The 16,372-nt window shown below is 38.0% G+C and overlaps 1 protein-coding gene across 3 annotated transcripts in view; it reads right to left on the bottom strand.

Moving 5' to 3' along the window:
* The window catches only part of khdrbs3 (KH domain containing, RNA binding, signal transduction associated 3), a 113,552-nt gene extending 111,184 nt beyond the window's left edge, over positions 1 to 2,368 (bottom strand). For all 3 annotated transcript variants that reach the window (XR_010914693.1, XR_010914692.1, XM_067508076.1), the window contains exon 1: positions 1,849 to 2,368. Coding sequence is in view for 1 of the 3 variants with exons in the window: in XM_067508076.1 (XP_067364177.1) it covers positions 1,849 to 1,939 (91 nt within the window). In the remaining 2 variants the exon portion in view is untranslated. The remainder of the gene's footprint in view (positions 1 to 1,848) is intronic.
* Positions 2,369 to 16,372: the final 14,004 nt, after the last annotated feature.

The raw sequence follows: 16,372 nt of genomic DNA, 5'->3' as shown, positions 1-16,372 counted from the left end.
GGTTTTATGTGAGTATGTGAATAGTTATCTGTCTCTGTGCGTCAGCCCCGAGATAGAATGGCGACCTGTCCAGGGTGTACTCCGCCTCTCACGCAATGACAGCTGGGATCAGCTCTAGCCGCCCCAGGAACCTTAAAAGGATAAATGGTATGGCTAATGGTTGGAGGGAAAATACTACATAGAGGCATGGATCTTTCATGAAAAATGTGTGTTACTTTTTATGAGCATGTTACAATAATTATATAATTAGACATAGGAGTTTGGGACTCCTAAATAGAACACTAATACTCTCTGCAACTGTGACTACAGACACCACAATGATAGGATTATATAAAAGTGGATTTTTGTATTTGTGAGATCCGATGATTATCAGTTAATCAACAGTTAATTAAGTATACAGTGGTTTCACCACTATAGTCAAGATTTTCTACTTTTGTCTTTTTGTATAACTGTAAATTGAATATGGTTTTATTAAAACACTCCCCACCCCTTAAGACACCATGAGAGACATATTACACTACCTTGCACTAAACATTTCAAACGGTAATAATTGGTTATAATAAAGTAAATAATCAGCTGATTCATTTACAAAAAATGTGTGTATTTTTACTGTAGGTAAAACAGCAAAATGTCACAGTGTATGCAGAGGTGGTACTACCCATAATCAATTCATAAATAAAAGTGTGCTGAAGATGATTCACCCATAATGGTATATCACTTCTTATTAGTGCATAACCATTCCAACTTTTTTTAAACCACCAGGTGGTATTAATGTTCTGGCTGTCGGTGGAATGCAAACAGGCCTTCTGTTAAATTTCAGCAAGTAAACAACAATACTTTAATATCATGCCTCATACCACTGTGACCCCTCTGGATCCCTTTTAGAATCTCGATGTGGTCCCAAATTTGAGAAGCAGAACCTAGAAGGTAACGTGGCTGGCAGAATGAAAACAGCTAGGTGCAGGAGCCGCAGCTGGGGGTTCAATAGAATTAGTGACAGTGCAGCACGGCTGTTTACAATGAGCTAATGCGCCTTGTCTGTTACCTTTAAAGCCAACAACCTTCTGCGAGACTCTAGACAAAGCCCATGAGTCGTTCTTGAAGGATGCACTTGGATGCTGTAACAGAGCACTTCCCACATGAGGAGCTCCACAGGGCAACGTCTGAAGTAGTGTTTGCAAACTTCTGACAGCTTCAAAGCAGAAGGCTGTGCAACGGATTAATTAAAGTGTCTGTGATAGCTGCTGCTGCTCCATCCGTTCAAGATTCTATTTCAGTCACGTCCACTTCTTCAAAGGAGGAAACACATGTACATTTAAATAAAAGTGTGATTGTTCTACTACTTGCTGTACAGCTTACACATGTCTGTGTGGAATAGGGATGAATGCAGCCTGAGAAGTGGGCTGTAAAATGGCTTAGAGGTTTCACTGCTGCTCCCATCCATAAATTGTAGGCTTTTTTTTTTTTTGCCAGTTCAAATAGTGGGGATTTTCTGTACAGTTGTTCACTTCTCTATCAGTAACAAAATCTTTCCATGTAATGTCTGTCTCTAATGTGCCAATTTTTTACCAAATGAAAATTGCAAAGTTTGCTTCTTTTGATTTGTCTTTTGTCTTTAGATTTTTACACTAGAGAAGGTTGACTATAGCATCTTATTTGCAAAGAAGTAATGATGCTAAAAGGACTTTATAGGTTTACCCACAAACCTCTTGTTTTTAACTTGAAGTAGGCGGGCTGGTGGTGTCATGTAGCCTGCAGCCCGACACTAAGCGTTACGCTGTGGTACAGACTCAAACGGTTTTCACACAGCTAAAGTGTTTACTTCAGAATTTAACCACGGACATTTACCTTGATCCAGTAGCCGCAGGGAGTGCTGAAAAGACGGATCCAGCGTGTCCTTCTCTGCCATGAGCTCCGGCAAGTACTTTTCGCTCCCCATCTCTTCCTGGGCTTTGGGCTCCAAGTCAGCAACTCAAATGTAATTCAAGTAAAAACAAAAAAACTTGCTCAGCGTCCAAAAGGCTCCAAGTACGAACACCGCCAGGTATTTCTCTGAGGCGAAAACGCGGGCGACAATGTCATTCGCGCTCGTGCTACAAGAGCATATCTTGCGGAAGACACGCGCTCGCGTGCATACACACACACACACACACACACACACACGCTCAAACACTCTCTCGCTCTCTCTCACACACACACACACACGCGTACACAAAATGAGCGGTTAAATATGAATAGGAGGTGTTATCTCATCAAAGAGCCGCCGCTACGCATCACAGCCGGAGCGAGCTCTCCTCTCTCCTCTCTGGGTGGACAGGCTCTTTGAAGCTCCCTCTGTTGTATCCACAGCTGAACTGAGGCAGCGGCAGCTATTGGTCGCCGCGCGCGGCACGCAGCCGCTGGAGGGGGCGGAGCGACACGACAGAGCTGTCCGCGGTGCTGAGTCCCGCCATTACCTTCTGATTAGCATAAAGTCTCCATGAACAGGGGCGGCAATCCAAAACACTGAGCCGGGGCAAAGTACCTGTGTCTGATATCAGCCGCCATTAAGGTTAAAAGCTGTTTGCTGATAAAACAAAGATCTGCTGTGATGTATTAAGTTATTTTGATGAAATGCACTACAATATTAATTATTACATTTCTTTTGGATAAAAGGCTGGAATTCATTTACATGATTTCAATGTTGACATTAACAAAAGCAACTCAGTTATAAGTGATTCAGTGATTTCGGTTTTATTAATTACATAGAGGGTATAAAAAGCAGTTGATTGGAAAAAGAAGAAAGATGTAGGCTGATTCAAAGCTATGTGTGTGTGTGTGAGTGTGTGTGTGTGTTCATGCAAATCCCAAACAAATTTGAATAAAGTCAAATAGCCAGGAAACAGCTGACACACAGTGAATCTGGGGATTTGAGGGGTCTCAAAGTCTGGGAATTATCCGCCTCCCATCCTCAGACTCCACCAGTGTGGCAATTTAAATTTAAGACCTAATAGAGTTTGTTTGTTGCTATGCGGAACCAGAAAAAAGTCCAGTGACACTTAACTGGCCCCTAAATAGCCAATATGAAAAACAAAAACATGCATAAAAAATAAAAATCCTTTACTTTTATTTTATTTATCTGGTAGGCAGCACAGAGGTCCAGTGGTTAGCGCTTCCACCTCACAGCTAGGAGGTCCCGAGTTCAGGTCCTACCTGCCAGCTGGAGTTTACATGTTCTCCCCTTGCTTGCATAGGTTTCTTCCATGTGCTCTGGATTCCTCAAACACTCCAAACACATGAGTGTAAAGTTAATTGGTGACTCTAAATTGCCTGTAAGTTTGAATGTAAGTATTAATGGTTGTCTGTCTGCATTTGTACTCTTTGTTGGACCTGAGATAGACTAGAGACCTGTCCAGGATGTACCTCATCTCCTCCCCAATGATGCCCTAATTCTGATACTAATCACATTTTTATCATGATTTGATAAAGTAAATATTTTAAAACATTACAGAAATTATTTACTAAATGTGAAAGTCACATGCTTTGCCATATGTGATGAAATATTGCACATTCAATCTAAACACATTTTTTCAATGGTTTTCTCACATATAATTACATTAGATATACTATAGAAACAGAAGGTTTAGAGATAAAAATGACAGATTTACCCATCAGATATATGAAAATAACATAGAAGAGCTGTTTTGAGGCAGATGGCTCAGAAAAGCATGGTGTTTTGGGGGCTGAATTGCATGATGCTTATGTATATGTTTTGATGATGTATATTAGTAGAGAAGAGTGGACCTGGTGTATTTCAAACCATTCTGCACAGTTAGAGGAACATTTCAGGAAGCTATTGTCCTCTTTCTGCATGTTAGCATTCTTAGGTTACTTTGACTTGTAGTTGTCAGGAGATCTATTTTCTTTGTTAAGGGTCAAGCATACTTGTCTTCTGGAAGTGTCCATGAATTTATTACACATAAAGCCTTGGTTATTACTACAACCAATGTTGGTGAGTCTTTAATTTTTTAACAAGGAGCAGACAATGTTGCCAGTGTTATTAAATTTCCGATATAGAGTTCAACCAGACAGCAGAAATCAAAAGATACAGCCACAAATCCACTTTATCACATCCTGAGCCCGCGGTTCCTGGAAACATACAATGAATGCAAAAGTGTCTTTGTGGAGAATTTAGCGTGTTTAACATCTAGGAAAAACAGGATTTGTATACAAGCTTCATATTTGTGAGAAAATGTGGGAAAAAAAGATAAGAATTCTGTCAATATTTGTGGAGGATGGTGAGGTAGCCTCAGGTGGGCGGCTATCTGTAGGCTGATCAGCGCTGGTTATATAATTGAGATTTTTTTCTCTCTCTCTCCATTCTATTCCAATAACTTAGAGAAAACGTGACCCAGAGGCTAAAACCAAGATGGTTTTTTTTGGTTTATGTATATTTATTAACTTCTGTTCTGCATAACATTCGATTATGGTTATATTGCTGTTACACCATGCTCAGAAAGAAAGATTTGTAATAGTATATACATTATTATGGATTCACACTATAGACATGTTTATATAGTGTGCAAGACGTGTCCTGTCCCGTTTTTTTTCTGACAGATTCTTTTCAGATTCTAATTTATGAGTGATTCACTGCAAAGAGAAACGCATTATGAATCAGCTTACTTTTTAATCTCTCCCAGAGACCATTAAAAACCGGCTCAAATGCACTAATCTCCTATTCAGAAGAGCTTCTTATTTATAGATATGCTTGCCATCTGTTGCTCCCCATCTTCAACAAACAAAGGCTCACATTGTCATTGATGTTTGAGTCAAAGTTGCAGACCCATACATCGTCCTCAGGACGTTTGCTTTCAAAGGGAATTCGCTAAGTGATTGCAATACATCAGTTGCAATGAAAATAATCATGGTTTATTGGGCAACATTTTTTTATAAGTCACAGACGACCACTAGGGCAGCAGTACCGGTGTAAACAAAGCTATGAGGAATGTTCTGTCAGATGGGTGTAAAGAATGAAGAACAGCAGGTTATTACATTGACAAAGTGTTATTTTGATCATTAGAGAATGGCTGCCCCCTTTCTCGCCCCACAGCCTGTCCCAGAGCACTAAATAGGATGTTGACTACATCTAGAACAAGACGGTCTGTGCAGCACCCTGGGGGTATCATATATGCTATAAACACCCATGTTATTACGTCAGAGTCACGCCACTTCTCAACAAAAGGCAGGAGTCTAATCAGCACTGGGTCTTCTTCCCACTGACGTGATGTAAATCCTAACTGATCTGAATGGAAGCACTTGTCTTGTCAGCTTTCAATCTTCATAAAATCCTGTTTCACTGATAGGATGTCACAGGGGTCGTGTCACCTGAGGGGTAATTAGAGCCCAATGTGTCCTTGAGCTGATTGCTGCGTATCTTAGTGGCACGAGGAGAAAATGCTCTTGAAGGGAGGCTTAAATGTGTTTTGCACTTTTTTTTTGGTCCTATGACAAAACAAGGTGCCAAGTTAGCAGCACTTTTAAAACCTTAAATAGGTGCTTACACTCCTTCACCCAAATTTAATGATAGCACAAGGATTGTGAGAAGAGTGACAACACTGCCTCCTTGTGACCATGTCAGATAATTTAATAAGACAACAGAAGATCATATTAGGAAAAAAGGGATTGTTTTTGGAGAAACAGCATAAAAAAAATCAACTTCAAAACAAATCAGTTCAGAGCTAATTCATGCAAACAAAGCTTTGCCATAAATAATGCCAATTCATTAATATATCAGTGGTTATCTTGTACAAAGCACAGCTCTGTTGGTAAAAGCCTCATCACAGAGGTCCCCACTGTAGGTCTTGTGTTCAAACCTGAAAATTAAAAGGTATTGGGTTTTAATGGGTAACTACTGCTATTGCTTCTTACAAGATGTCCACAAATACTGAGAAAATAATTTTTTTCAGTATATTGCCCCTTTTTTCTTCATTAATCCTCGGGTTACTTCTGGTTAACAGGGCTCTACACACTGCATACCCACTAGCTGCAAAAATAATGAGAAAATTGAAAAATGAAAAAGCCTTAATAGTGCTAAATTGCATTTTCTCCTATACTTGCAAATACTTTCAGTACTCTCCAATAAGAGTGGAATAAAACACAATTTCTCCCGTAGTCTTTCTTGTCTTCCAAAGTAATTTTACCAAAGGTGTTCTTTCAAGATTTGTTTTTCCTCCTTATGCAGCCCTACAATGCTGCTTCACTCACAAAAGGCACCTTTATTGTGGTTACTAAATGGAGCGCTCATATCCATTAAACAGCCATTCAACAGAATTATATTGCCAGCACCAATCTATCAGGTACATTGATCACGCATCGTCGGCTGTGAAGTGCAGACTCTGGACTCCTCTCCTGGAAGTGTTGTGCAAGAGAAATCTAATGAGAAACTGTCAGCAGCACACAGGTAAACAAATCAATGGCACCCAGCAGTGCTTCCAAGGTCAAGCAACACACACACACACACACACACACAATCACACTGACAAACAGCATCCACCCCGTTAACAAAGCTGGGGTTGGAGCAGCAGCCGAAGCTTCTTTGGTAAAGGGCGCTGTCAAGATTTGACTTTCAGGAGATAAACAGGGTTCAAGTGGGAATAGTTTTACCTTTAAAAGGAATATTTTTGACATTTGGGGAAATTTTCTAGCTTTTGTTTTAAGAGTTACATAAGAAGATATACACTGCTTTCATGCGTGTGTGATAAATATAAAGGAAGAGCCAGAAGCCAGTTAGTTTAGTTAAAACAAATAGTGCCATGCTGCAGATTTAAAGTTTATATCTACTAAAACCTTAAGCCTCCTGTGACATTAGCTCATTGAACAGCACTGTAAGCAGGGCAGAGATATCCACAGCATTTGCCCTTCTGACCAGCCAGAAGATTTTATTATTTAGTTTTGTAATTTAATAATGATGAGCACCTAAAGAAATGGACATGCAGCATAGCAGAGGAGCAGGGAGGGCTGATTAGACTAAGTAGATGAATAGAGCTCACTAATTAACAGGGTTATACTGCGTGTTGCTTCCTTTTGGTCCATTTTTTTTTAAATGACCTTGTTGTGAATCTGTGCTATGTACATCCAGTTGATTTGACATTGAATTGAATTGTTTGTGAGATTAATTTTTACACATCGTATTGTTCATGAGTTAAGGAAAACATAATGATTTTCTTTTTCAGCCTTGGAAGTGGTGGTACCTGATTTTTATTTTTTTTAACCTTTGGACAAAGTCAGGTCAATTGTTTCCCTGTTTCCAATGTTTTTACTGAGCTACTCTAGCTGTAGTTTACCATAGAGACATGACTATCTGTAAAACAACAAATGAAAACGTTCCAACAGACTACTAAGTTGATCTTAAACAAAACTTTCTCTTTTTCTTCATGTTCTTTTTTGCTACCTTTACATGCCATGTCGTACAACAAAAAGTGTCCATTGTGGACATGCAATGTGTATTTGTGCAAATGTGTCCAGATGCTGTGTGACTCTGTAACGCTGTAAAAAAGAAATTATTTAGAAAACAGAATAAAAAGTCACAGTCTACAATCGGGTTTATAACAATAAAAAAGTGACTATCAATAATTGAATAAATGCATAGGAATTCAAAAGAACGATCACCCTGAAATGTTCCTTAAAATTTTATGCTGTGGCCCTCGTCATGCTGCCACTACAAATGTTGTGTTTTAACTCTTCAAAACTATGCAAACATGACAGAACACACAATAACAGAACACACAAACTATGCCTTGTCATCTCACCAGGGTTTTTCAGACAGATTCATATTGTTACAAAAGCAACATGTCAGTGAGTCATTTAACACCTCTTGTTCATCTTTAAGGAGTACCAGCTTAATAGAGCAGTTTGAAGTAGTCTGAGATATGTAGTGAAACAGTGTGGTGAGAGTAATCATGCTGTACTTATATACCAGACAGAGGCACAAGGTCAACAGCAGTAATTATTCTGTGGGAAGCGTGTTGGTCTTCAGTGGGTGATTTCATTTCCTGTCATTAGCCACAGCGATTAGGCACGAGAACAATGATACTACGATAGCATCTGCAACCACCATGCTCCCCCAAGCTGTTCTCCATATTCTCCAATATTGTCTAAATGTCACTTTGCATAGGTTTCCCCTACTGAAGTGTTCTCATAGCCTGAATCTTTATGCTTTTCATTGTTTGCTTCAATTAGCTGATGATCACAGTTGACAGATAAAGACTTAACATTTGTGTCCCCGGCCTTAGATGTTGCATTTTTTTAAATATTAACGATACTGTCAATCTTTGCTGCCTAGATGCTTGTATGCAATAACACACACACACACACACACACACACACACACACACACACACACACACACACACACACACACACACACAAACTGCTTTTTTTGACACTTGCAAGGGAAGACTTGCAGTAAATCCAACAGTGATCATGGCACTATCAGATAATAAACTTATGGCTAATGTGTTATGAAACATATGCTCCTTTATGCATAAAGCAGATACTGTGGGAGGTGCATTAGAAAAAACAAATTGGTTTTATTTAACTGCAATATTAAACATCTCACTGCAAAGTGTGATGCTGATACCAACGATGTAATATATGAAGCAACAACATGTTACTTTCATTAGAAGTTAGTCTGACAAAGATGCTAAACACTGAGGTGATGGAAAGGATCAGGTGCAGCACCTTTCACAATACACTTTGTTTGTGTGCTAATAGAAACACCTCTTTAGTGCAACTGAATATAGTTTTTCAATTTGACTATAAAAAGTTTCAACAATTTTTTCCATGTGTTATTTAGTTTGATCAGCATTAAAAGTAAAATCACCAGTTATTCACTGAATTAAAGAGTGACTTCAATGATTTTTCACTTGCTTCTTGTGGTTACAGTCTGGGGAGTATATCACATTATTAAGATCCAGACGGTATTAAACGCTCAGTCTTCGGACCTACTGAGAATTATTAATGTATCACAAGAAATATCAACCTCCCATTCTTCTCCAAAGAATTTTGTCTGATCAGCTTTCAGCCCATATTTTCAGTCTGCATTTAGATCCCATCACTCCACTGAAACTTCTCTCACTGAAGTGCTAAACAAACTTCTGCTTAACATGGACTCAGTTTTCACCTTAGTGCTTTTAGTATTTTAATCCCAGTGCAGCTTTTGACACAATAGATCACATTATACTCCTGACTCGAGAAGAAGTTTGGGGTCTCTGGCTTGGCCCTTGCCTTGCTAAAATCCTACTTACTGAAACAACACACTGTGTTTCTTACAATTATGAGCATCTCTCTCTATATATTTCAAATCATACATAGTCATGGAATTAGTTTCCATTGTGATGCAGATGATCCTCAACTGTACGTCCCTGTAAAAGCAGAAGTTCCTGCTCAGGGTTAAAAATGGATGTCAGCCAACATCTTCTCCCAAATTCAGATAAAACTGAGTTGCGGGTGGCAGGCCTGTCTTGAACTATATACTAATTTTTAAAAATAAATTAACAGAAGCCACGAATCTCTCTTATGAACCACACATCAAAGATACAAGACTGCCAACATATACCTACAACCAACTGGTTGGTTGTAGGTATATGTAGGACAACTGGAAGTTGCTCATTTTTTCCCTGATTGTATTTTGTTTGTTGCTTCTGTTGCTCTTTTCTTTTCTCACTTTGCTCTCCCTAACCAGTCGAGGCAGACAGCTGACCAACCTAAACCTGGTTCTACCTCAGATTTCTTCCTTTAAACTGTGTTTTTCCTCTCTGCCATCGACTAGTGTTTGCTCAAGGGGGATTTGTTGAGTTTCTCTATAGCTCTGTGAGATCTTGTTCTTACATTGTCAAGTGCCTGAGGATACTTCTGTTGTAGTTTGGTGCATAAAATTTAATTGAAAGCAAAACAATATCCAGAAAGATGATCTCACATATTGGCTTTAATTAATTTATCAGAGCAGCACCCACACGTCTAGAAATCCCAATCAAATGTGCTCTTACAATCATCCATTTTAAATGATCATGCCAGCTGATAATAGTGTTTTACGGGCTGAGAGCGCTCAAGAGAATCCAAAAATAATATTTAAATACTGCACTTTCCCAGATAAAATAAAAAGGAAACAGATTACATTATAATTATTATACTGCCATATAAAGTATTTTGTCATTGTTGAAAAAACATTTTTGCATATAGAGGCATGATACATTAAAACCAACAATATATGTTTAGAATGGAAGATAGAAACATAAGAGAGAATTAAATAGGAAAAGAGGGAGTTGAACCAGCAGCCATGTTGTGTGCTGGTGTGTGCTTGAGCAATAAGGTTTTGTAATGATGGAAAGAAAGTGTGGGTTTATCTGCTTGGTCTGTGGGGATGAAGGAGAATGCTGTTAGCCATATCTTCCCTCTTGCATTATACTATAGCTGCTCTGGCTTATAAGCATTAGAACGAAAGTAAAAGGCACATTTTTTATCCTGATATACAAACAAAACCATTTTAAAGACTGAAGGAGAAATTTTAAAAAACAATTGCCGCACCTACTCAATTATACACTAACTAACTAAATAATAAACAAATAATCAGGAGTCGACAAATTGTAAATACAGGAAATACTCACAAGGGACCAAATATGGATTGCAGTGGCTTTCTTAAGTGGTAGGGCAAACTAATAGTTTAAGAGTTCATTGTGTAACAGCAAGATGACGGGGGGTCACAGGTTCGATCTCTGTGAATGTCAATATCCATCAAACTTAGAGCTCTTTTCTGGTCTGTGTGTGAAAAAGCCTAAAGAGGAAGAGATGCATAAAGAGCTATATAAAGCTATATATTCATTTCAATTCCTAAAAGTCATTACTTAGCAGAGAAATTATTGTAAAAGTTTCCCAGGTTACAGAATATCCACTGAAATTATATAGACTCATTACAATGACTCATCAATCAGGTCTTTTACTATTTCAAATAGTTATTTGGTTCATGGTTAATATACCCATATTGACTCTCTCAAGTCCTTTGAAAGATTAAACATGTGTTTTTCAAATATTTAAACATTTTTAAAGTAAGGTCAAGACCCAACAAATCCCTCTACAGCAAGTTCCAAAGGGAAGTGGATAAACACCCATTAATGGAAGAAACCTCGTACCCGGGTGTGAGGTTACCAGGTTACCATTTACCAGGTTGGTGTCACACGATGCATCAATAGCACCTGTCCACTTTAGGATTCTAAAGTGTTGAACAGATAATGAACAGTAGGTTTGTCCTTTTCGCTGCCTGCTACCATCAGAAAAGTTGATAAAAATCTCAAATAAGAACCAAAACCATGTGAAAACAATCCATTGAAAGACAATACAATGTTTTGTAGATTTGGGAGGATCAGCAAAGTCAGGTAAGAATTGTCTGTCAGTTCACTACTAAAAATTATTGGAGCCATTGTTAAGATAAAAATAATTGTACCACTTTACAACACCTGAACCCCTGCATTTATATCATGGTCAACTATTATTAACTATTATATTGAAAATAAGTATGCTTCATTTTAAAATACGTCTTGAACTTAAGTATTTTTGAAAGCTAAACAATAAAACAACAGACAAAGACACTGCTTAGTCATCTATTCCTCCATTATTTTTAACTGCTTATCCTGTTGAAGGTCGCGGGGGGCGGAGCTCATCCCAGCTGGCAGAGGACAAGAGGAAGAGTTCGCCCTCAACATGGTTTCAGTATGTCTTAGACCAACACACAGTGCACAGACAGACAACTATTCACACTTATGCGCAGTTTTGAATCACCAATCAACTTAATATGCATGAATTTGGACTGTGGGAGGAAACCCACGCCAGCACAGGGAGAACATGCAAACTCCAGACAGAAAGGCTGCAGGTAGTTTTGAACCAGGGAGCTTCTAGCTGTAAGGTGGCAGCACTAACCACTCCATCACCGTGCTGCCACAATGATTAGTCATACAAATGCAATTGGTTTTACTATGCTATGAGTTTGGATATTAATGTATACATGTATTATTTTCTGTAGTGTCCCTCAGTTTGTAGGCATTTTGTTATTTGCAGATGTTTGAGTGAGGGTGACAATAAATAAGCTAAAAATGCTAATTTTTACAGTATATGTTTGTAATTTAATGTGTGCATTCATGGCCATCTGTTTAGAGATCAAGCTAAGTAATCTCAGAGGAAGAACACTGCAACATCAGTTTTTTTTCATATTGATTTTATTCTTGCTTAGTGTTCTTGCATAATGATAGATTTGCTTGCTGATGTTTCAAGAGAATATTCAACTTATCACTTATGATATTTAAAAGTACTTACAATGATGCAATATCGTATTCACAAAGTAGTATGACTTTTTAAAAGATTAGATTCTCAACTAATTTAAAATTTGAGATATTGTATTTCATTAGCATTGTCAACACTAATGTCTCACATCTGCTGCTTTTTGTACCGAGGACATACTCTCAGCCCAAATGTAATTATCGACTTAACAAATGGAGACAGACTGTTATACTCTTTACTGTTGCTACATCCTGAATCAATTTGTTAATTGAGGATATGAATGTGGGATGAAGGATTAATGCTGTAAACCAAGCATATCTTGGACTGCAAGATGGCAGAAAAAAATAATCTTTATTATTTGATATAAACAAACATTTATGACGTGTGTAGCATAACTCAGGCTCATCAATGTGACCTCAGGAATTATGATGTCAAACTCTGGTGGGAATTTCTGCACAAGATAACAAACAATTTTATAGCCTTAGAGAGTCAAAAGAAATAGGAAGGATTTCTACAATCACTACTAATAATGAATTATCCCCAAGCACTGATATTATGAAGGAATATCTCACAATGCATAGATGATTTTTTTCTAAAGGGATTAATATGTTTCTTGTGCAGGAGCAATTACAGCTTTCATCTGAAAAATAGGTCTAAAAAAAGAACACAGCATGCTGTATGTACCTGTAAGAAGGAGAAGTATAGGCTAGTTACTGAACACAGGATAATGAAAAATTAATTTACAAAATTCTAATAACATAGCAGAAGCAGTTTAGAAAGGTAGGAAAGGTGTTACTGTAACCTGCTCAAACATCTTTGTTCTACCTCCATTAGCCCTGCTTTACTCAAGGAAAAAAAAGATGGGCAAGCTGACGGAAAAGTAAGTGTAATTCACTCTCTTCCATGCCAGTTTGGGATTGTGCAGCAGTCTGCTGGTAACTGGGAGACATCCATGTCAGCACAGTGAAGAGAGCAGCTTATTGCACAGGGAGCAGCACTGAGTGGCAGGTACAAAGGGCGGAGATTCTGAGAAATGATAATTATCTTTCAAAGTGGGAAGGCCCCAGGATAATGGCAGATTGCTTGACAGTTGGAAACAGAGTGGGTAACTACAGCTGCGAGACGATGTGAAGCTGAAATTACACAGGAAAAATGATTTGCTATTGAAATGTGTCCTCATATTTAAAGCCGAGGTGTTTGCAGAGCTCATACGTTTATTTTTAATATATACTGTTTATTCTGCAGCAGTCATTTAGAAGTGACAAGTGCTGGTATCTATTAGGAATTATTTAAAAGTTGAAGAGAAAATTAGACGGCTTACACCATGAATGTATTACTTATTTGGTCAAAATTATAATTACAAAAAATAAGTGACATATTAAAATTTGATTTGACTTTAAATATGGAATGCAGCAAACAGTGTTTTCAGATTTTTAAATTTCAATTGCTGATATGTGATTAATCGCTGTTACTAAAGCAGAGTTCAAATGGTACTTTGAAGGCACCAAAAAACAAAGAAACGTGAATATTAAGTAGAAACAAAAAAATTCACAGGCAACAATAATATACTGTACTTTTTGCAAGTTCAATATACTGAAGGAACATGATTTTTAAGTCTAAAATGTTTGTGAAAGTTTTTTATGCTACTTTTTCATATCATTCTCACACACACACATAAACGCACACACACATCCGCATACAAAAGAAAAGAAAATACAAGCAGCTATACAAGTATTAAATCTTTCTCTTTGGGAAAATCAGTGTGACATCCATGGAAGCACTATGTATAATTACAACAAGAATAAAAAGTTGATACTACAATGAGTAAATGATAACTTTGTTGTATTGAATGTGTGAGTAGTGTGCAATTAAGTAGCAAGGTGTTGTGTTCCAGCATGAAAAGAAACAAATGTAAAGTCAAGTGAGTCAACAGTCACAGTGCCAGTGCATAGGCAACCTCCATTAATTAGCTCATTATTAGCTCTACCTGTGGTTGGCAAGTCAGAAAAAGTGTTGTGAGACACGTCTATCACACAGAATTGATCAACCGAAACATTAATACCACCTACTGTTTTTGAGGAGTCTTCCTCTGTCCTGCTGTCCTTCATACAGCATGAGCAACAAAATAAGCAGCTTCTTTGTGAATAAAGAACATGGAGAGAGCACATCCCTCCTGGCACTCTATCCCACAGCAGAGCATTTCTGTGTTCCTCTGGCGGCTGTCAGGAAGCCTGTCTGGCTATTAGGACTGGACGAACAGTTTCTGCTCTCCATTACAACTGTCAGCTCCACTGAATGACTCTCTTTAATCACTTCAAATATCATTTCACACAAGGAATTTCAATCCCCTCCAGAGAAACAGAAGACAAAGGCACATCAAATGAAGCCTTGAAAGAGCGTTTGCAGGCTGACAGCTGGGAACGTCACACGCAAGCAATTGTGGCTTTTTCAAAGTGAATGTGCAAGACTGTTTTGCTGTAAAATGGCTAAATGAAAAAAGATGAAAGAATCAAATTTTATTACCATGAAGACAAGTAGAGTCTGACTGTTCTTACCAACCAAAGCATCTCATTTGATTCACGATACACTATTGCATGCATTGCATGTACATTCAGCCTATGACTTAGAGATCCCTTATGTTGGAACTGATCAAAGACTCAATTTTCTGCTTGTCTGATATTTCAAAGTCAAAACTATTTCGGAGAAGCTTACTTTTCACATACCTGTAGCCTGACCACCCCCTGGAATGACTATGTGGCCACACTGATGTTTGTGGCTTCTGTAAATCCTGGTATCTTCTTCCTGGGATTTGTATCATGCTCCATCCTGTATTTATACAGTTCCACTAAACGAAATCCCACTCGCACTGCTACAAAACCTAGTGTTACATATGGTTATGTTTGGTTAACAGTGTATTAAATTACATCAGTAATCTAGTTTTTTACTTTTTAAACTCCAACTTTTTACACTATATTGCCAAAAGTATTCGCTCACCCATCCAAATAAATGAATTGACTGGCCTGCACAGTCCTGACCTCAACCTGATAGAACACCTTTGGGATGAATTAGAGCGAAGACTGCGAGCACTGTGTATTATGTATTTCATAAACACACTCCTAAACCTCGTGGAAAGCCTTCCCAGAAGAGTTGAAGCTGTTATAGCTGCAAAAGGTGGGCCGACGTCATATTAAACCCTATGGATTAAGAATGGGATGTCACTAAAGTTCATATGGGTCTAAAGGTAGGTGAGCAAATACTTTTGACAATATAGTGTGTATTAAGTTTTTCAACTTTGACATGTTAAAAGCCACTAATAATGGTCTTATGAGCAGTCATACATTTTAGAGGTATTTACTGGCCATCTACAGATGCCTAATATTAGCAATGGTGACCTATTATAGACTGCACAATTCAACATGAAACACACCCAATTGGGAAGGAATTTTTCCATTCAACGGGCAGTTATCAGCTCATATCCAGCCCGTAATTATGGTTTAGTATAGGCAACCTTTTACGTCCTCACTGTTTCCGTAAAATCAAAACCCGTAAAAGGCAATCAACTGAGAAGTTCCAATAGGCGATAGTCGGGTGCACCATAGCTCTTAATCAAGCACTACGTCGCCGTCATGGTCACATAATGAATGCAGACCTACAATCTTCTTAGGTTTAGGAGCTAAATCCATGAGGTTACGTGTAGGTATAAAAGCATCAGCAATAGGGTTATAGAAAGAAAAGATTAAATGCTAATGTAAAAAGCTAGTCATATTTCTTTCTCAGTCTTTAAAATATGTCACCAACACCCACTCCTATTTCTGTTATATTTACATATTACAGAAGTTATTTATATATAACTTTCCATATCACATGTGGAAGGTAGAAGGCTACATACTGAACAATAAGTGTGTGTTGATAAACTTGATGATGCCCAAATGAAAGGTGTGAACCAGCAAACATGTATTAACAACAAGTCTTTGTAGTGAAGCTATGGGGTTCATTCACTCAAGCCAAGCCCGTGTAACAAGTCAAGCCAAGTATTTATTAGTAATGTAGTCACATTACTCACACA

The sequence above is a fragment of the Channa argus genome, chromosome 1, assembly GCF_033026475.1.
Source record: "Channa argus isolate prfri chromosome 1, Channa argus male v1.0, whole genome shotgun sequence".
NCBI lineage: Eukaryota > Metazoa > Chordata > Actinopteri > Anabantiformes > Channidae > Channa > Channa argus.
The sequence above is the reverse complement of the archived record's forward strand: the minus strand, read 5'-3'. Positions and strand labels throughout refer to the sequence as shown.